At 48.1% G+C, this 21,087-nt stretch overlaps 9 protein-coding genes across 9 annotated transcripts; 5 read left to right on the top strand and 4 right to left on the bottom strand.

Moving 5' to 3' along the window:
* Positions 1-330: 330 nt before the first annotated feature.
* On the bottom strand, positions 331-1,416 carry FMAN_12026 (uncharacterized protein; the record flags this gene model as incomplete). Its single annotated transcript, XM_041824768.1, has 1 exon — positions 331-1,416. The coding sequence occupies one exon, from the start codon at positions 1,414-1,416 to the stop codon at positions 331-333; it is 1,086 nt and encodes a 361-aa protein (XP_041690215.1).
* Positions 1,417-2,383: 967 nt separating this feature from the next.
* On the bottom strand, positions 2,384-4,060 carry FMAN_12025 (uncharacterized protein; the record flags this gene model as incomplete). The annotated part of the gene is made up of 1 exon (XM_041824766.1): positions 2,384-4,060. The coding sequence occupies one exon, from the start codon at positions 4,058-4,060 to the stop codon at positions 2,384-2,386; it is 1,677 nt and encodes a 558-aa protein (XP_041690214.1).
* A 2,801-nt stretch (positions 4,061-6,861) lies between these two features.
* Positions 6,862-7,808, top strand: FMAN_12024 (uncharacterized protein; the record flags this gene model as incomplete). The annotated part of the gene is made up of 2 exons (XM_041824765.1): positions 6,862-7,497; positions 7,551-7,808. 2 exons carry the CDS (start codon positions 6,862-6,864, stop codon positions 7,806-7,808), a joined length of 894 nt encoding a protein of 297 aa, XP_041690213.1.
* A 1,309-nt stretch (positions 7,809-9,117) lies between these two features.
* Positions 9,118-10,129, bottom strand: FMAN_12023 (uncharacterized protein; the record flags this gene model as incomplete). The annotated part of the gene is made up of 2 exons (XM_041824764.1): positions 9,118-9,406; positions 9,477-10,129. The coding sequence occupies 2 exons, from the start codon at positions 10,127-10,129 to the stop codon at positions 9,118-9,120; spliced, it is 942 nt and encodes a 313-aa protein (XP_041690212.1).
* A 492-nt stretch (positions 10,130-10,621) lies between these two features.
* On the top strand, positions 10,622-11,410 carry FMAN_12022 (uncharacterized protein; the record flags this gene model as incomplete). Its single annotated transcript, XM_041824763.1, has 1 exon — positions 10,622-11,410. One exon carries the CDS (start codon positions 10,622-10,624, stop codon positions 11,408-11,410), a length of 789 nt encoding a protein of 262 aa, XP_041690211.1.
* A 36-nt stretch (positions 11,411-11,446) lies between these two features.
* Positions 11,447-12,412, top strand: FMAN_16234 (uncharacterized protein; the record flags this gene model as incomplete). Its single annotated transcript, XM_041824762.1, has 4 exons — positions 11,447-11,520; positions 11,572-11,925; positions 12,052-12,097; positions 12,233-12,412. 4 exons carry the CDS (start codon positions 11,447-11,449, stop codon positions 12,410-12,412), a joined length of 654 nt encoding a protein of 217 aa, XP_041690210.1.
* Positions 12,413-12,763: 351 nt separating this feature from the next.
* On the bottom strand, positions 12,764-18,028 carry FMAN_12021 (putative glucan 1,3-beta-glucosidase; the record flags this gene model as incomplete). Its single annotated transcript, XM_041824761.1, has 9 exons — positions 12,764-14,274; positions 14,328-15,419; positions 15,478-16,231; positions 16,283-16,410; positions 16,502-16,800; positions 16,850-16,875; positions 16,929-16,994; positions 17,051-17,205; positions 17,293-18,028. The coding sequence occupies 9 exons, from the start codon at positions 18,026-18,028 to the stop codon at positions 12,764-12,766; spliced, it is 4,767 nt and encodes a 1,588-aa protein (XP_041690209.1).
* Positions 18,029-18,303: 275 nt separating this feature from the next.
* On the top strand, positions 18,304-19,720 carry FMAN_12020 (uncharacterized protein; the record flags this gene model as incomplete). The annotated part of the gene is made up of 2 exons (XM_041824760.1): positions 18,304-19,289; positions 19,342-19,720. 2 exons carry the CDS (start codon positions 18,304-18,306, stop codon positions 19,718-19,720), a joined length of 1,365 nt encoding a protein of 454 aa, XP_041690208.1.
* Positions 19,721-20,188: 468 nt separating this feature from the next.
* Positions 20,189-21,014, top strand: FMAN_12019 (uncharacterized protein; the record flags this gene model as incomplete). The annotated part of the gene is made up of 4 exons (XM_041824759.1): positions 20,189-20,191; positions 20,247-20,468; positions 20,559-20,625; positions 20,839-21,014. The coding sequence occupies 4 exons, from the start codon at positions 20,189-20,191 to the stop codon at positions 21,012-21,014; spliced, it is 468 nt and encodes a 155-aa protein (XP_041690207.1).
* Between the last annotated feature and the right edge of the window lie 73 nt (positions 21,015-21,087).

Raw genomic sequence — 21,087 nt, 5'->3', positions numbered from 1 at the left:
AGATTGATAAGAATATTCTATGGCTATGCTCCTAATTGGCTGCATCTCTCATCACAATGTTGGAGAGATCAACATTTCGTCTCTCGATCTTTCAAACAGCCACTTTTCTAAATTCTGTGCCATTTCTATCAATCTCTCTTATCCCGCTACAAAACGCTTACACACTCAAAGACTTGCTGTAAACCAAAGTACAACGCTACATCACCACAGGTCATCAGAGCGCACAATGTCAACTTGTTTCTAGATATGGTTCTCGAAGGTGTGTGCCTACATCCTTTCCATGAATCTCGACATAAAGGACTAACTATTCAGCTACTGAAGATTGTGCACTCAAGCCGTGTTGGCAAAAGCCTTCTGGATACCTTGCAACTCCTTCAAAGTCAGGGGAATGATGGTCCCATGGCGAGGAGACTCGGGGTATTTATACCCCTTACGCAGTGTCCAATTCCCACCAGCGAGATTGGTTGACTCCAGTGGGACATAACCATTGCCGCCAAATTCATCAGCCAGTAGTATATATCTAGCACCATTGACATCCTTGCAGTTGGTCTTGAAGATCGAAGGGCCCTCCACCTCTTTCGTTCCCGCGTTCTTTCCAATGCAACTCGCTATCCGATGCCAGCTGGACAACCCTGCAGTCAACGAAGGACTGCTCTCCTCCACGATATCCGCACAGCCATTGATAGTAGCCTTCGTGAAACGATAATAGATGCCATCCTCCTTGATAACAGTTGAGTCAATTCGGCCCTTCGGTGGTTCATCCTGCCAGATCTTGGGTTTGCTGAAAGTTACAAAGTCATTAGTGGTAGCATAAACCATACGCTGGTACGCGGTAGGATCATGTTTCGGGTTTGCCTTGTTGTCATAGATTCCAGACGCCCAGTAGACAACGTAAGTCTTGAGGTCATCATCATAATAAGCTTCAGGTGCCCAAGTGTTGCCGTAGTTATCTGGCGAGACCTCAACATGGCGCTGGGCACTCCATGTGATGAGGTCCTTTGACTCCCAGATCTCAAGATATCGGCTGCCAAAGCGCTGAGCCTCTACCCAGCTTGTACCACAGCCGATGCAAAGATCAGTCGCCAGGATGTAGAATTTGTCTCCCTCATGCGACCTCAGGATGAAAGGATCGCGGACGCCACCATCGCCTTTGGTGGACTTTAAGATGGGATTCCCATTGTTGAGCTCGGTGAAGGACAGAGCGTTATTTCCGTTGCTTGCAGCCAGATAAATGTTTTCACCACGGTTGCTGAAGTAGAAAAAGGCGTAGCCTTCATAGTTGGAGTTGCAACTAATCCCCCTCTTGGTAGCTTCTTGCGATCCAGCTGGTATGGCGCCTGTAGGCGACGCAGAGGTGAGGATCGGCAAAATCGCCAAAGCGCTGAGAATGGCGGTGGGACTGAGTATAGATAACATTGTCAAAGAAGATCTGAGAAGATATGTTGTTCTGATTCATAGACACGTATTGAAAGAGTGCGATTCATGTGACTTCTTATAGTTGTGAATGAAGAAATGTCCCCGCTTGCGCCATGACCTCGTTGAAGATCGTTTCTGAATTGGAGTATAAGCTTCTCACGTTATGCATAAGAGGCGCTAAGCTTATGCCGAGTAATTGGATCGGATAATTTGATCGACACGACCCCAGATTCCTCTTCCCCGCAATGGCCTATTTCTTTACACTAAGAGATCTTTGCAACAGCCGAGCAAATAGCATGTCTCCTCTTTTGTTATACAAGAAAATAAGTCCCATGATCCATAACCCGCGCCAGTCGTAAAGACTTACCTGGAATACTATCAAAGCCGCACCAATACTTTGCTGTGATACATAGAGCCGTACCAGCCTTCCCCGGAATTTCTTTAATCAAACATTTTGGGTCACGCTTTAAATAACTCTCTGACCACTTTTGAGGTCAGGTTCAGTGCCCAGACTCACACAGCAAAAACATATTCTGAGTAGAAATACTCTATGATTACTACAGATTAATGATTACCGACTCCCTCGTTTATCTATACAGCTAAGATTTCATGGTAACCATAAAGATTGATTGCTATCATGTGTCTGAAGAGCTGACACTTTATAGTGAATGATGGGGTTACTCATGATGTCGATAAGTCTCTTGGCAGAACCAAAGATCTCTTTGTGTGCGGCTAGTGATCAATATATGTCCTATGAAGCCGCGCTTGACATTTATACAAAAATAATTAGCTACTTTTTTTAAGTCGGCTAGCGAAAGACAAATATTTCAAGGCGCATCCTGGACGCAGACTATAAATACAAGTTGAAGAAAAATTCGAAAGCAATCCTATAGCCTGAGGAGTGGCTTGAATGTTATCCAATTGGACGAGGTAACCATGCCTTTGCCGACAAGACCAGATTTCCCTGCTAGAATAATGAATTGGTGCAGTGACCACGACGGTGACTATCGTGGCCACACCGACGATGAGCAGCACTCTGCGCATGGTGTGATCGGTGCGAGCCTTTCTTTGTAGTGCGTTTCTTTGAACCCTTGGGCTTTGCAGGAGGAATAGGGTATGTTACCGCCTTGGCTGAGTCAACTACGGATGCAGTCTGAGTGGAGGTTGGAGTTCTGACGATCGAGAATGTTGTTGAAGAGTGCTTTTGGCTTACCACTCTGTGCTTATCGCTAGTGGGCTTGGACGCAGATTGCGAAGACACAGCAGTTGAGACCGGCCTCGAGCTCTTCGCGCTTGTGAGCTTCACAGTGACGACACCGTGCGCTGGGACCGTAACCTTGACATTGCCGTCGGAAATAGTCACCTTGGTGTCGACCATCTGTGCCTCAGCATCCGAAGTGAAAGCCTGAGCTGATGCGAAAGTACTTACTGAAACACCCAAGTCGACAGTCTGAGCAGTAGTGCCGGAGTTGGTAAGCACCATGACTACACTCCCTTCAACATTCTCAAATGCACCGACGATGGTATCTTGGACAACACCTGAAGTCGAAAGCCTATGTGCGCCAGGGCGAATGTACCGCGACCAGTGAGCAATAGCCCAGAGGATCGAGGACACGGTAAACTTGGTACCGTCCGTATCGACGACGTGAGAAAGAGATCCCTTGTTGTTGGTCTCAACGCCCTCCCAGTAGATATACGCCGAGAGGTCAGCGTTGACAATGCCTTGTGCGATCTTGACTGCCCAGGTGAAGCCTTCGTTGGAACCACCGTTAACGTACCACGCTGTGGCAAACGCCTGGTCATTGGCAGCTCCCTCAGACATCCAAGTTGGCAGGGTAGTATTCATGGGCTGGTCGGGGCTGCTGGAGTACTCGTGCGATGTGATGACAGATAGATACTTCTCCACGTCAAGCTCAGCCAGCTTCGCGGTGTAGTCCATCTGTGACCTCCAACCGATGTTGTCACAGCACGTCATCTTGATATCACCAAGGCCCTTGGATTGCAAAGCGCTGTGTAAAAGGGGAATGACATCTGCAGCCTGCTCAGCAGTTGAGAGCATAAAGTCCGAGCCATCACCTTCATTGAGGAAGCCAACGTGCGAAACAGGAATACCAGCCTCCTTGTAGTATGAGAGGTACTGGGCTATCATCTCAACGTAACGTTGTCTCCAGTCTCCAGATGAGCACGACACACCAGTAGTACCGCACAGACGACCCATACTCGTTGCTGACTTCATATATACAGGCGCAGACCAAGCATTGGCATAGATGGTCTCTACTCCATAGCTCATGGCCTGTTTGCTGAACCATACCTGCCCATCATCGTCACCGTCGAAGTGGAAAACAGGTTGCTTCTCGGGGTCATCGGCGTTGGTGCTCGTGATGGAGTTGGAGGCATCGCAGCCGATCTTGTTTCGGATGATGGATAGGCCGGCGCCGGTTGAAGTGTTGAAGAGAAGATCCAGGCCCTGTTTTTGTGGCTCGGGGCCAAGATTTTGGAATTGTTTGGCGTGGCCGTAGGCTTCGGAGACACGAAAGCCATCAATGACTTGGAGTTTCTTGTTGATGTTGACAGTAACGGATGTATCGCCGAGCGCCAGGCCGGCTTGAAGAGCAAGAGTGAGAAGAACGAGTGAGAAAAGCATGTTGTCTGATAATGAGTGCGTGATAGTTTATAAAGTGAAAGGGAGGTTTTGTCCAAGGAAACGAATCAAGAACATGAAAATGAATGTATAAAGAAGCAATAATGAGCACACAACGAAAGAGTAAAGAGTGAGATAGCACTTGAGCTAGATGCGCAACAGTCCAGTTCTATTAAAGCACAATATCAAACATCAAAAGTTACTAGCTTTCTCATCAAGCGGGCAAGTAATACTGCCGCCCAGCTCACCAACAATTTCGTACCACCCCAGCAGCCAACAGGGGTGTCGGGAAGACGGCACAGCTAGAGGCAGCACATTTTGGCATTTTTGAGGCTCTTGTGAAATTCGAGGGACTTAGAATAACGCAACGCAAAAGACTGCCGATGCCGTCTACTCTGACCAGAATGGCCAGACTCTGTTGAGAAATGTGTGTTGCATCATTGGGAATGAGCTTTGTAGGGATGCCAGGATCAGAAGGGGCGACGCCTTGAAATATGGTACGCAGATTGCAGACCATAAGATCTATAATGCCTTTAATTTACATAATGGAAACCTTGAGATCTATAACCAAATCTGTTATGAATCCTGCACATACTTACTCTTTGTGTTACCCAAGTCCCAAGAACGTGATACTAGACACAGATGGAAGTTCCCTTTATCCACTCCGAGTTACGATGTCTGCCCATTTTCCAGTCCGTATCTAAATCAATCATCGCTTACAGAGACAGCAAAGCTTATTTCGCCGCTAACATTACGTGGGCCGTTTCAGGTTCGCTGAAATCTACTTTACCGAACCACGCTAAGATGTTTGACAGGCCGATAATGCGGCTTGTTCGATGTTTGCGTTCGGATAACCGGCAGTATCTGAAACATCGGGGACGTCCACCAATCATGTCCAGGAAACTTGTCATTAGGAGATCAAACCTCCACGCGCTGTTGAGCCCGCTTCGGATGATCGTATTTGGAGTCTTTTTCTGGCAGAGTATTGAGCTACGGATAGAAATATGTTGAGTTGCGCTGGTCAAGAGATCTGCTCTGCAACTACTAACCAGACATGTTTCGTTTGACATCAATAACAGGTCTGATGTCATGGATGCAACACGTGGCCTTTTTTTTTTTCTGAGAGAATGTTTGAGTTACCCTTATTGCCTCATTTTTGAATTGATGGATATATATTTACTGGTGATGGCATGTTTTATGGACTTAATATCTAGTTTGGCTTCTTTTATCTGTGATCTCAAGTGATTGTTCAAGTCATGGATGAAAAGCAGGGTCTTGCAAGGGAAATAGGGAGAAAATTGGGTTTCTTGTCATCTTAGAGCCTTAATTGAGAATTATGTGATCTGGAGCACGTGTTGAATAGAGACTAGCGAATAAAAAATCATGGCGAGAGACAGTTTTTTGGTAATGCAAAGCTATTATCATAAACTGTAAGACATTTCCTGGTCGTGGGTAGTGCCAGCTTGATATCCAGACTCATCAATGCACGATTACCGCATCGGATCTCAGAGTCACTTGCCCGTCGTGAATTTCGAAGCCTTGTTCCGCATTGCTCCGATGGGACCCCAAGCGAGATATTCTTTTGATTGCTTATGAATGTATGGTCCTTGCCGATAGCAGAAGCTGATGGGTGCCTCAAGCTTTGCTGTAAGGACTGAAATTATATGGAACTCAAGGCACTCGCTGAGGTGGACAAGGTCAAATAGTGCCGGTCGTGCTACTCCTTGACCTGATCAAAGCGGCTTGTTCATGATGTTTTAGTCCAGTTGGCTACCCTGTAGATCGACGGGAAACCCACCTCGCTTATCTTATCGGCATCAGGCTGTCATTGCCAAGCTTAAGCGCCCAGACGCTTATTCACATCTATTCACGCTGCACCGTGGGGACCCTATAAACACAAACACTACATTTTGGTCTACAATCAGAAATCAGAATTTTTCTCTTGTTATCCCTCGCTTCGTTTCTTCATCTTCATTTTTCTTTCTTTCTTCTTGGCCTTTTGGACAACAAAAGGTAGGCCATTTCCCGAGCATCAACTGTCATGTACTTACAAATTGCGTGCTTCACCAGGAACGCCAATTGTTTGTGTCTGTATTCCAATACCATTCGTGGGCCACGAGAAAACGCGAAATATTGATACTAAGGGACGAAGAGACTTAGGTAAAGTATCCTAAGCTTAGAGTGCTCTTTGATGAATTTAGTCCAACACCCGATCCTAAGTTTAGACCATCTCTTCATCCAAGACATACGGCCAAGCCAATCATCTAACACTACAGGAAAATTCTCTTCAACTGAAAGGCACTTCTTTGCCTCCAGTAGCGCCACTGTAAATTCCGGCTGCATAATTCCATCCTTTCGCTTGTCTGACTTGAAAGTCAGACCGCCATCGTCAATCGTGTCATTTTGAAGGAACCAGAACAGCGACGGATCTGACGGTCTAGCTACACCTCGCAACTGAGTTGACCGTCCTCATTCCATGGCTCCCGCCAGTGGAGAAAGTTATTTCCGCCCCGCCTCCGCCGAATTCACAACGCGCGATGCTCAGTGGCTGTGATATGGTTGAGAGTTTAAAGGAGGCTTCAGCCCCAAGACACAAAGGCAAACAGCAACAATCAACACATCGCCATCGCCCTCATTGTTGCCTAATATCTTGCTTTCAGTCGAAGAACTTGGTATCCTGATAACTAACTCTAAATGCGTTTAAATAAGTGGCTGCGCGCTGCTCTTGCGTGAGGGTGATCGCCAAAAACAAACATCATCGCCAACAACATTTATTCTGCTTTCTTGTGATAGACGCGGGCGCGATGGAACAACAGGCACCGATAACAAAGTCTCTGTATAGACTATGCGTCGAGAATCCGCGCTTCTTTGTTCAACCTATTTTCTGGACCTCAAAGCACCTTCAAGTATTGCACTGCCATTTCAAGCACCTCGACTCCTCCAGTGCCCCTCCGCCATTCCCACTGCCGCCTGCTCCTCCGTTCGCCAGCCACGGTGGACCAGACCTCACACAGGATCTTATCCACTCGATTTTGAATGTCCAATATGCCCACACTAAGTTCGCCTCCTTCGCGCAGCTGATGCATCCTTATGGCGTGATCTCCTGCCTACGTCGAACTCCCTTCTTCTATAACGGACTCTGGCTTCATATGCCCACATGCAAGGTTTTCGAATCGGACGACGTACACAAATTTGAGCAGAAGCCCGTTATTGGGTGTTTTCATTACGATGTACTTATCAAGCAGCGAGAACAAGCCCGAGTGCCCAAAAGTCATCCCGTTCCTGGCGCCTCCAATCTTCCCGTTGAGAGACTCTACCAGCGCAAATTGCGAAAGCTGACTCCGGCGCTGTGGTTTGAAGACCCATACTTGGTTTGCGTTCTACTCTCGCTGGCTCAACTGCAATGGAAGAGGCGGGAAAGCATGACAGAAGCCTATTTTGTACGCCAGACCCCAGTTCCCTGTTACTCTTTCTACTGACAAGTATCTTCCAGGCCCGATTATTCGTAACAAAAGCCTCTGACAAGACGCACGCGCACGTCTTCCGAGCCGACATCCCCTCGAAAATCCTCCACGGTCTCGACAACCCGACCGAAGACATGGACAATCTTGTCTGGCCAGCGATCCAGCACATCCAGGTCCCATTCGAACCGCATGCGACCTTCTCAGAGCGAGTCGCAGGACAATTGCTCGCTGATCTTAAGACACGGGCGCCAGAGGAGACACCACGAGGAGAGAAGCAAGGGCGATAACATGGAACCCGAGGAGGAGACAGATAGTGCCAAGGCCTGGAATGCTGCTATATGCCGCTGGATCATGGGTGATAGATAATGGCTTATGGAGCGGTGAATTCAGCGTGATTGACCTTGGTATTCTAACTAGGTTCTCTCGGCTGGATTAAGCTCTCAGCCATAAGTCTCAGCGGCAAATAACACTTCAAGCTCACAACTTAGACATTATACTAAGATGTCTGACTAATTGCTACAGCATAAAGCTAATAAGAGGAAAACCTCGATGGTGACTCTTTGGTTGGTATTCTAACACAGCTGTCTGGACAACTGGACAACTGCCAATACACCCGCCGGTGCTACCTACGAACCATTCGAATCCCGACAGACACACAGTCAGGCATTACGAATGCGACAGAGCGACGAAAAACATTCTGTATAGAGCAGCTGTGAGTCCGTCATCGCAGAGGTCAAATACGTGCCCAAACTGACCGATCTACAGACATGAGTAATGCATCCGTTTATATCACCACTCAGTCTGCATTACTACACATTCTCCCCCACGCCCATAGCTCCGCCATCTCATGCAATGCGCGTCATTGTGGCCTTTTGATAATGGTTCGGAGCGAAGCGGCGATATGTGTAGTAGTACTTTTGATAGGAAATAGTAATTTGCATGCATATCATGTTATGCCAAAATTGACCGAGTTAATGTTTAGTGAAGTAAAATAGTAGTGAGTGCATCAGCTACAAGTCAACAACAGGATACATATCCGCCTTGGAGCTCTGCCATAGACAAAGCTTAGGAGGCAATTCACTAAGTTCATTTGCATGATTCCCTTGGGCAAGGGGCCATTGTAACAATGCGAAGCTCAGTTAGTCGTTCCGGTGAGGTGTTTGACTTTCTGCTGTATTTGAACCGTGTTAGACAGTTTGCTATGGGTGAGAAAGCTCGAGCCCTTGATCCGTAGTTTGTTTTATTTCCTCAAGAGTGCAAGTGTTTGAGTCCTTTTCGGCAGCTGATTATATACGTGACGACCCACGAACTTTGTGAATGGCATGGTTCATGACTGTCACTCATCTGTGCCAGTCCTTACGATAATGATTCAGCATGCAATATAAAGTTTATATCTTCTCATACGTAATGTAGATGCTTTGCTTGTGACGCAAAAACCCAATCGCGTCGTCTTGATTCCAGCTGGAGTATATTATAGTAAGCCCATACTTAGCATAGGCTACCAGGTCCTGCTGCTATCGATGGGTTTAGACCATGCTTCATGTTTCATACATACGGTTCATGATTCCACTGATCCATCTCCATTGTATGGCATATCTATATCTCATCCTCGAGTGTTTGTGCCTTAAGCCACATATCTCGAAGGCTTATGCCCTCCCAGCGCGCAGCATAGAACCACGCATTCAGGGAATAGACGGATACCTTAACTCGGCCTTGGTACTTTTCGCCGCTACTGGAGACTGTCTCTTCGGTAGAGCTATCCCAGTCTGCATCGTATGCCCAGACCCAATATGGATGAAGCTCTTCGTATTCAGACTTGGAGATCAATCCAATGGGGATTACAATGAATGTGTTTTGCAAAATACCCAGGGACGAGAGAGACCACCTATATGTTTGGAAGTGTCTGCTGGACTATCAGCGCGTATCCAAGATATCAACGAGGTGCTGCAACTCACTGTCGGAAGCCATCATCCTCAGCCAAGCCTCCCTTCGAAGGTACGGTAGCCCATACCTCAGTGTGCAGGGCCGCCAGTTCACTGCGCTTTCCTTGGCAATGGATACTGAAGTAGGTCGCTTCTCTCGCGTCCCTATCTAAGGAAGGCATCGGGCTTTTGTTGACCATATCCAAGAGTGAATCCCACCTAGGATCATATGCCTCTTTGACTTCTTTGGCTTTGTAGTAGACAAATCCCCAGGGCTGAGCCCGAAGGATCTCTTGTATCCAAGCTGGTGGCACATGGGACACTCGCTTCCATATGGCACGAACCATTTCCCCAAAATCCTCAAGGGGTTGTGTTTTTTCTTCGTCCGAAAGCCGATCAAGTTCTGAGAGCACCCATTTGGCATTCCTTCGTGCCACCTTGATCACGTCACGGCGTATATTCTCTCTAGCTCGTGCCGCAGGAGTTTGGAGCTCCTCTTCCGGAAGACGGCTCTCATAAATGTCTTGCAGTGAGCAACTATTGGCCCCGTCAATATAGTACAAGTCACAGTAGACTAGCTTCCACGCATCGATTGGCAGGGTGACGTAATATTCTTGGTCAAAGTTCGCGATTTTGTCAAATAAACCCTCTCCACTGTACTGTGCGCCCACGATGCGCTGTAACATTTTGGTCTCATCAGGATAAAAGGAAGTTCTGCCAAGTAGCGCGTTTTGCAAGAGGACATTGCCACGAAACTCTGAGGGGTTGTTCAGTGCCATCCAAATAAGGTCCTTACCCGCTAACTTCTCTTGTAGCCTCTGATTCAGTTTTTCGCGCTGAACAATACTCGCGACCCTGACACGTTCAGATCGAGGAAGATGGAGTAAACGTTCATGACGCTCAACAGGATCGAGGTCGAGCAGGCTCTTATACAGTTCCAAGTTAGTATCCATAAGTATGGTAGGTAGTAGTTGTGTTTCTCTAGGTGCGATCAGGTAGTGAAAGGTGAGGGGATCAATTACAGACTTTTTGTTCAGTTGACATTGCCCCACTACGTGGAGCCGAGGCTAAGCTTACCCTGTCCTGAGGCCAAACTCAGAGAAGAAGAAAATGCAGCGTGAATCGCTTCATCATTCTTCATCGTTTTAACTTGCCATTCACGCCTCAACGTGGCCGCAATGATGGACCCAAACCTCGACCTTTACAAGAGTATACTAAATCTTGGGCCCAAGGATCGCCGCCAGCGCATGCAACATCTTCCCAAAGAGGAGTTAATCAGAGTCAAGACTCTGGTTGGAAAGGAGCAATGGACACAACGGCTTACGGAAGCGGTCGCTGGTCGGGATCTTGTAACGCTGGCTCTTACCGACCCTGTAACAATTCAGGAGAACCCGCCTCTTCAAAAGGCCCTGCTTGGCCGGGCTTGCTACCCTGATGATGAGAACGATATGGTGCGGCGAATTACGAAAGGTCTGAGGAGAAGTGGCGAGTCTTTGATCAGCAGTGTTGCAAGCTTTGATAACAATACTTATCTGGCTATTACTAAAGAGGCTTGGATCTTGGTCTATTGCGACTTGTTCTACATTGACGACAACAATACGACGCTGTATCAAGTGTACACATCAAGGCTTCAAGAAGAAGAGCTGCACACCCGGAGTGAGCAGGCTAGAGGGGTTGCCAGACACTATATGATGAAACTGGCTCGTAGGAATGCAAAGTGGATGATTCCTGCGCTCGAGGAACTCTCTGACGAGGAATTGTCTCATATTGAGGACAGCTTTAGCGACACTTTACACGAGATATGGAAGCAGGTATCCCACCCGCCACCAACCTGGATTCAGCACATCCTGGACGCCCAACAACCATGGGGATTCACCTATTACAAATCACAAGGAGTCGAAGAGAAGTATGGCCCTACATGGGAGGACACGTGGAACATGATCATAGATATGCCTCAGCAATCTTGATCGAGTATTCATTGCCAAGGGAAGCGAGATGAGTTCATGGCGTTGAAAACAGAAGATTGGGCTACTCCACCTCCCTGTGAAGGCTTGATCGAAGAAGATGCTTTTCGCAAGTAAGTGGCGTAGAGCAGTAGAACGGTATATCGTACTAATTCACTTTACAGACATTTCCGTGAGCACAGGAAATCTCTCTCATCTCCTGGGATCCTACAGAATACATTCATCGTCGTTCCAATTGAGATAATCCCTGATGATCCCGACGATGAGGATTTGGAACCCAGTTGGGTCTGGGCATATGATGCAGATTGGGATAGCGACTCGCAAGAAATTGTATGTAACGGCGAGAAATACCAAGGCCGGATTAAAGTACCTATCACTGCACTCGAGGCTTGGTTCTATGCGGCGCGTTGGGAGGGTGAGGGCGTGAGTCTTCGGGATATGTGGCTCAAGGCGCAGAAACATAAGGGCAATTTGTGGATTTGCCATTCAAAGGACCTGGAGGAGTGGGATCATGAGCCGTATGGCTGATATGATGATAGGTCATATGGCAGCATCGAGGGCAAGAGATTGTTGTCAACAGTTGATCACGATTCAGAAATAAGATAAGATAAAAGAGTGATGCAAGCATTAACTAGATAATACAGAGATTTTATTGAACAACGCAATTTCAACCTCAAGAGTCTCAAGAATGTGAGTAGGCCTTGTGTAAGGGCGGTGTTCGGTGTCCTGAGTGCTGCCTTCACGTCCATGGAGAATTCGATGGAGTCACGGATTATTTGAAGCTCTATGACATACTGAGCTATATGTGCTTAATGCCAATGCAAGCATGAGGTCACAGCAGCCGACTGTGGGCTTGGGTTACCTACAGGCCCAGTCCTCACCAACTTTAGCGTCATGGTCATCTACTTTGGACGAGCCGTTGTTGTCGTCATCATTGTCCACAAAGAGCTTGCCATCGTTATCATCGGCTTTGAGCAAGGTCTTTCCCTTGCCTCCGTTGGTTAAAGCTTCTGGGGAAATAGTGTTGATAGAACACTCCGTCTTGATTGGGCGCGTTGCGGTTGGCTAACTCCTCCTCTTTCGAGACCACGTCCTAACTGTAACGACCAACTTAATTCCTCCATCATATCGTCTGGGCTGTGCGACTTCGAGGTCGAGGATTCTCTCTGCGATACATTCAGATGAAGATAGGTCTCATTTTATCTCTAAAGCGTCAAGAGTTACGACAAGGGTTCACTACTAAGAGCCTGTTCCGATTATATTCATAACAGCCAAGCCTCATTTCAGATATATCAAAACAAATACGAGGGAAAACATCAATAGCCAAGCGGTAAGAAACAGGAGCGGTTAGTGTTCTTAGCTAGCTATGATATTCTTGGTCTTGGTTGTAAAGACCTCTGCCACTCCTTTTCCACCACAGATGTCTCCAAGCTGACCGCTACAAGCTACATTGCATTCATCCATACTAGTCGTCTTAGCTCCTGGTGTCATTTCCCTTCCGCAAGTGCAGAGTTTGCCCTCCCAGAGAGCAAAGAAGTCGGATTTCTTGGTCACAGTGCACAGACTTGCGCACGCATCGACAGACATCTCATCGGGAGGCTCTATAGTGTCGCCACCTGTAGTACCACGTATGGCTTGCTTACTCCACGAGTAGCAGCCTAGACTAGCGTACTCAACACGCAACATATCCTGATCCCCAAATACTTCAATAGCATCCTTACCGCCGCAGACGTTTGTAGTGTTACCGTTACAGTGAATGTTGCACTTGGAATCGTCAATGATCTGACTATCCATACGCAGTTGATTGTCACAGAAACATGAGTCGCCGTTCTGTATTCCCCAAACCGTCCATCCCCGCTGTAAACAGAAGGATTGGCAAGCTGTGATTGACATGGGCTTGACGTGTTCGGCTTTGGTGAGAGTCAAGACAGTGCGATTCTTAGTATCTGCCTCACGGGCAAAGCATCCGAAGCGATGGAAAGGAGGAACGGGCTGAGGCTTGACCGCGAAAGCTTCCTTGGTTGGACCGACACAGTAAGTTCGGCCTGGGACAAGATCGGTGGTACAAGTACCCTCCGAAACTGAAGGGTTGGCTTGTATAAAGAGGGGAAGACTGATGTGATACTGGACCAGAATTACAGCGCAGTTATCTCCCTTTTGAACGGTATACCATCGGCCACAGTCTTTGATGGTCTTATCAGCCAGAGTCGCTCCATTGGGTGGTGAAATAGCCTTGTCGGCATACTCAGAGTATGCGGGGTCTGAGTTGGTGGTGTTCACGTCGTGGTCGTACTTGCCACCAGGCGGTGTAATGTAAATGACTCGACCGAGAGTCTCGGTGCCGTCCTGAAGATTGTTGCAAAGTGGATGGACCCAAGGGTTCAAAGAGCGAATGTCTCCCTGATCAAGTCCTGTGACTGCGGCGACAGACATGCAGCTGTCGTCCTTCTCGAGCGTAAATGTCTTGCACTGGAGCGGTAGACAGAGATTAACTCCTTCGACGATGTTGGTGCAGTTGATAATACCGGGGTTACCCATGAATAATGCCGCTGAAGAGACGCTGTACTTAGTGGCTAAAGAGTCGCAGGTATCGCCAGCCTTGGTGGTGTACGTGACTTCAGAGAGACAGAAGGCGGGTTCGGAAGGCTCTGGGGGGAAAGGCGAATCCTTGGCGGCGGTGGGTTGATTCGACAGCGAGCAACGCTTGACTGCTTGCTTCAGAGCACTCTCGAAGAAAGAATTTCGGTTGTAATACGAGAAGGGACTAGCCTGCATCATCTTGAGTCGACCGACGTAGCAGTCGGAACAGAGTTCGTTGGTTGGCATCTTGTCGATACTGTTGACAACAGTGAACTTGTTGATGATATCTGAATAGACGTTAGAATAGGAACAGATGGATTGAGATTTTCAAGTTGCTTACCATTGCAGTATTTTCCAGTCTTGTCTGTTTGACATGTCTCGTTGATACCTTGTGAAACGAAAGACCCCAAGACACCAGCAGCAACACCATTATGCCACGTCGCATTACCGCAGTAGGTATTGACGGCTGATCGCCAATCTGAGATAGCCTGTGCACAGCCCTTGTCGCAGACAGACTCGACGTCAACCTCCCTAGGGAGAACTCCGTGGTATGAAGCCGTTGTCCACTCCTCTGTATAGTTGTCACAGCGTATAAGAGATGTAAGAGCATTCTGACAGGCCTCAGGGAAACGGTCAATGTCAGGCGTCTTCTCAGTATGGATCCTGTAGCCTTCAAAGGTGCGCTGGCCGGTGATATTCTTGGAACCTCCAAGCCAGGCCAGAATCGAAGAAGCGAACCCGTTTCTGTTTGGCTTGCCCAGCGTGGGAACTCCGTTAAGGGGACTGACCATCTCGATACTGCCGAGCGTGACGAGATTCTGAACCCAGACATCATAGCTCTGCTCCGTATAGAAGATCTTGTCCTGGCAGTCGTGCCTCCCAGAGTTGAGACATGTCTGGTCGTAACGGTTGAAGAAGGAGTAAAGACCAGCACTCAAAACGTGGACTGCCGACGAGTCAATGATACGTAGAGCCCAGGCCATAGCACAAGACTTGGAGGTCTTGGTACAGTTGTGGAACTCAGGATCGTTAGGGAAAGCGCCTGGTTTGAAAGGCGCTGGAGCTTCTGGAAAAGACTGAAAGTAGGGAGTTTCGGTCTGAATAAGGCCCATAACAACATTCCGAGCACTAGATAGTTGGTATTGGTATAGTATGCAGTGTTCGACTGATGTACCCCAGAGCCATGTTGGACCCTTGCTCTCGATGAGCATCCCTCGACCAACGTAAATGTCCACTTGGGTTTGGTCGGCAGTATCAAAGTTATGATCTGCTGTCCACATCCAGACGTTCTCGAAGTAACCAGAAGAGTCGGGGGTCAGGTGAAGCATAAGAGACGCTGCGACACAGTTTGGATTGATCTTGCCAGATAGCTTGGGGCAGTCCTTGACTGTGAGATCTGTTCCCGCGGCGCCTCCAACTCTGAAGTGGGTATCTAGAACAGAATGTTAGCCGGGATATTCAAGAACTTCTTTATGGGAAAGGAAACGAACCCCATAGACCTGCCGAGCCTTGGCCAGACTCGTGTACATTCCACTCCATCATGATGGCACCCGCCGTAGCTCCCTTGACCGTCATCATCATGTTTTGGATCTCGACAACGCCAACCTGGCCCGGAAGGCCTACACGAACAGCGACACGAGGCTTGAGGGCGTCGGCAAACTTGGAGCCAGTAGCCATGATCTGGGGCCAAGCCTGCCCGATAACCCGCGAACCAACGGGAATTTCAACAGTGTCTGTGATGATATATACACCAAATGGAACATATACAATCGCAGACATGTTGGCGGCAGCCGAAAAGAGGTGTTTCAGGACAGCTGTGTCATCAGTCTTGCCATCACCCTTGGCACCGTACGCCTTGGCATCGAGGATCTGACTGAAGCCTAGGTCGTCATACTTTGGGCGGCGCCGAGTGAAGAACTGCTTTCGTCCGCCAGTGACGAGAGAGTCGTTTCTCACTGGGCTGTCGAGATTGGCGCCATTGTGGAAGGCGGTCGTACCGTTGGCGCTGGTGACTCTGCCAAAACCCCAAGTGTCGACAGTCACAGTTCCTTTACCGCCCCGAAGAAGAACTTGGTTCTTGAAAGTGTCTTGGACGATAGTGTCGACGTTGTAGAAGCCCGAATTACTGAGTAGCAAAGCGGTGGAGTTGTCGGACATGACAGAGGTTGAGACTGCGACTTTGACGTAATGGAAGCGTAGGTCGGTCAAGTGAAGAGAGCCGATTCCCTGACCAGTACTCATAGGCTAGATTATTAGTGTCTATCTGTAAGCGAGGTCATAGTCAAGAGAGCTTACCCCTCCTGCGCCGCCAACAATGGTGAGACCAGTGTTGCAGTTGTCAACGACAATGTTCTGCATGGTCCATCCCCAATCCCAATGGATCTGAATAGCCGTCTCGGCCTCTTCGAAGTAAAGACCACTGGCTGTGAACTGTTGATTGCCCATGTACGCTCTAAGAATCCAAATGTTAGTAAAGAGGGGTCAAACTCATGTAGATTGGTTTAATCAGCTCACCCAAACTTTCCTCCGACAAAGTATAAGTCGGAAAGGAAGCCCCCGCTACCGTTCTCCATGTAGATGCCCTGCAGTTACCGTCAGCAAATTGCGATCGCTGAAGCTTCATTGCAGCACTGACCTGCTGCGTTGTCTTGGGGTCATCCTTGAACTTCGTCATGTAAAAGTGGATGTTTTTGAGTGAAGTACCTTGCGCAACTTGCCAGTGAATCGCACAGACTTGCGCGTTGGCAGGTGTTGGGCGGACATCAATGATGAAGTTGCGGACACTCCGAAGAAAGTTGTTCTGATTCAGGTACCTAGAGATCCATGTTAGCTTGTGACGTTGTCGCCTTTAGGAAATATTACCATTCGGAGGTCTCTCCTGTATAAACCTGAGTTATTGAGTTAGATCCACGCATTCCATAAAACTGTCCATAGTACTTACGTTGGAAGTGATAACACCGAGACCGACGAAACTTGGTGCCGCGATAATGGTAGGAAGATCAAGTGGCTGTACTTGTGAGATAGGTCGGTAACGAGAGGGCACAGGCACAGGATATAACTTACATTGCCAATAATTTCCGTGTTGTAGTACTGAATGATAGAAGAACTGACTTTGTATGTACCTGGAGGGAAGTATACGGTTGCCGGGTAGATGGTGCTTCCCGTGCACTTGCCCCCGCCACATCGGCCACCACTGGAGATGGCCTTGTTGATTGCATCTGTATCATCAGCAATTCCGTCGCCTATGTCGCCGTTAGAAAGATTCTCACAGCTTCGAGACTCGATCTATCTCGAGGTCCACTTGCCTTTGGCGCCAAAGTCTTTGACATCGCGCCAGACTTGATATCCAGACGGAGCAAACGGACTGGAACCTCTCTGAGAGATAGTAGCCATCCACCAGTCTGAACTGGCTTTCTTGTGTAGGTTCTTGTCCTTGTCAACTACATGTTCAGGTACATCAGTCTCATTTTCACTGTATCGAAAGGCAGACGGCGGCTCGAGGACAGGCTTGATCAAGCCTGAGTCGTACTGAAGCATGGGGGGCATCATGTTGGTGTCATTGTTGTTGTACAAGAAGGTGTCCTTCAAGTGTTGAACGTCAGCCGCGTAGCCACCATCGAGGTCGTTAGCAGATGGCTTCCAGTTCTCCGAAAGAAAGCGGGCAGCTTTGATGAGTTCCTCTGGAACAGAATAGCGAAGATCTTTGGATGTTCCATTTCCTGAATCTCTAGCATTGAGTGACTTTGAAGTGCTGTTGCGATAGTCCAACGGTGGAGGTGCCTTCTCAGTCTTTCTAATTTCTGTAGAGTTGAGCACTTCCAACCGGTTTGGACGAGGGTTGGCAATGATGGCGCGGTTGGCATGGGCCATGGCAGCTTGACCAGCGGCCAAGAGCTTACGAGCAGCATCAATGCTCGACGCGTCGTGAGACGAGCTGTTGGAGGCGTGCTTGTGGTGAGGATGCAAATGAGAGTGATGATGACCCACGGCAAGAACCGAAAAAGGCATGTAAAGCAACAATAAGAAGAATCGTAACCACATCGTGAGATAGGGTTGAACAACGAATGACCGGTTTTTGCTCTATTCTCATGTAAAGAAGGGCCTTGAAGAGTGAATGAAGATCAAGATCAAAGCAGGTATCCTATTTGCCTAAGGTAGGCATTGGTTGATCCACATCACATAGCGGGGTTTTTATCCATTAAAATAAAACATGCCACTAATCCAATCCCCTCCATCTCTCACATTTCACGCACTCACGCACTCATAGCCTCGTCTATACCAACACAGCACGGCTGAAGGCCCTGTTCATCACCAAAATGGACCCGAATTTGGAGCTCTACAGGAGCTTAATGCATCTTTCATCAACCGAGCGCAGTCAACGTCTCCAACATCTTCCCCCGGAGGAATACGCCAGGGTCAGGGTAATCGGCGAAAGAGAGCGGGAGGCCCAGAAGCTGGAGGAGCTGATTGCAGGCCGGGACCTCGTCCAAGTGGCCTTGAATGATCCATCCCAGATTATTGCCTGCACACCGCTGCAATGTGCCCTGCTTGGCCAAACCACCTACTGGTACGACGACGGCAGGATGGTTGAACGCATCACCAACGGCGTCGCAAGAACGAGTTCGACCTTGGTCAGTTACATCTCAAATTTTGATCAAAGCCCCAAGCCTTTACGCCTAGATGCCTGGAAGCTAGTCTATTGCGACGTGTATTATGTCGATGGAGGCAGTGCTGCACTACAGGAGATCTACGAAGAACGTCTTCGAGAAGAAGACCTCCAAACCTCTGCCTCCCGGGCCAGAGAGCTTGTGCGTTGTAATAGACTCAGGAAAGCTCGGAGGAATGCCAAATGGATGATTCCTGCGATCGAACGTTTTTCAGATGAGGTACAAGTACAAGTGGACCGGGAATACAGGCAATCTATGGAACCTTTCTTACAGCTTTGCCAAGACGAGCGAATGAGGGAAACCATCTTGGCACCACAGGGATACGAGAAGACCCTGGAACGAATCTGGAAGCGGGTATCTCCGGCGCCGCCGGCTTGGATACAGAAGATTCTCGAAGCTCAACAACAGTTTGGTTTTGTCTACTACATGGCCAGAGAGGTCCAACAGAAGCATGGCGATGACTGGCACTCAGTCTGGGGTGGAATTAACGAACACTCTCTGCCACATAGAGTAACCTGGCACAGTATCCATTGCCAAGGCCGAGACAACTGGTTGGCGTTGGATCGGTTAGAAACTGAGAAGTGGCCTACGTTTAATCCTAACGAGAGCATGGCAGAAGATGACGACTTGCGAAAGTAAGTTAAAATATGCCTATAGTGAGAACTTTATTTACTAAGCATGCAACAGACACTTCCAGGAATACAGAGAAGAGAATGACGATCTTCTGCCTTCGGGAATTCTGCGGAATACCTTTATCGTCATTCCTACTGAATTGGTTTCCGATGAAAATTGCAAGCGTACACAAGGTGAACTGCTTGATCCTTGCTGGGTCTGGGCATACGACGCAAACTGGGACAGTTCGGAAGAAGAAACCGTCTTTAATGGGGAGAAGTACCAAGGTCGTGTCAAGGTGGCTGTTTGGTCAATTAACTCCTGGTTTTATGCTGCTCGCTGGGAAGGAATGAGTCTCCGGGACATGTGGCTCAAAGCGCAGCAGCATCCCGATAAGTACTGGATCTGTTATACAAAGGAATTAGAAGAGTGGGATCACGAGCCATATGTTTAGCTTTGGGCTCGTGGACGACCGGGTTTTAATTATACTCGAGTTATTACTTAGACAGGGAGGCAGGCATCTCTACGTATCCATAGACTTTGGTTACATGACTCAACAAAACTGTTTTTCTTTTATATGGGGATTGAGCCAAAGTGATTTATCCCGTAGCGCACGTTGAATTTTGGCAATCTTACTTGATTGGCAACCTCCTGCTTCAGTTATGACAGAAAAACTAGACTAATCGTATGACATGCTCAAATAGACAAACAAACTCCTGAATCTATTTATCTATGGTGCTTACATTATCGCTGTTTGACGATTAAAGATTCACCATGTTCCAGTTCAACAGAAGGTTACCCGATACCTAGTCGGCCATGTAATCATTCATCACGTGATCGGCCACGCGCCCTAGGTGCGGGGATGTAACCTTGAAAACCCCTCTTGAGCAGACGTGCACCAGCAGAACATCGACAATCGGCTATGGTGAGAACTATTCTGCGCTCATGGGTGTATAGTGAAACTAATGGTAATTTGACAGGAGGTTCAACCATTTAACCTGGAAGCCTTTGACGCAGCCGCGAAAGAAGAGAGGACTGATGAGATTAAGGGTACCGGTCAAACCATCCACTGGAGAAATTGTGATCGTGCATTTCAAAAGAAATGTCAGGGTGGAGTTTGGTTGGGCATGCCTAAGGAGGGCGGTTGGGTGAAGGTCGATCCAGGCTTTTCTGTTTATTTTATCCGGGGTTCGAAGGGCGAGGTCAGATCGGCGGATGCGGCATAAGCGCCGCTGATGATGAGGTCGGTTTGCAAGGATCATCACGGGTAGACTTCTAGTTGAATTCCTCAGCTTCAAAATCAATTAGTAGTCAGTGGTCTGGTATTTAACCCCATGAACAACACGGCAAGGCTAATCCGTGAGGTGATTGCCACTTGCGGCTTCGCACGCGACATCTTGTCTGTGTCGCGCGCCCTGTGGCTGTCGTTGTGAGGCGATCAAGTACATGCAACATCAAGAAGGACCATCCAATCATACCCTCAATTTAATGCATATTTGCTTCGTCCCGAGCCTCAAGTGTTTCTAAAGACTTACTCAAATGTAGTTATTATAAACTTCATACACTAATTAGGTCTGTTTCAACAAAACGGTTTAGCTTCAGGAACAGGAATCAAGATGCTACCCAAAACGACTTTAGTCAGGGCAGATCATGCAGGTGGCGTGAAGCAGAGTTTCGCCACGAACAGCCCCGAATTGCGGAATGACAAGCCCGGATCCGACCATCCCGACGAACTTATCCTAAATTGAGTCAGCGGGTTTTATTTTTTTTACTATTTAGATCAGTTGACGGCTGTAAAAACACATTCAGAGAGACAAAACG

This window comes from Fusarium mangiferae (assembly GCF_900044065.1).
Source record: "Fusarium mangiferae strain MRC7560 genome assembly, contig: FMAN_scaffold018, whole genome shotgun sequence".
Lineage (NCBI taxonomy): Eukaryota > Fungi > Ascomycota > Sordariomycetes > Hypocreales > Nectriaceae > Fusarium > Fusarium mangiferae.
The sequence above is the reverse complement of the archived record's forward strand: the minus strand, read 5'-3'. Positions and strand labels throughout refer to the sequence as shown.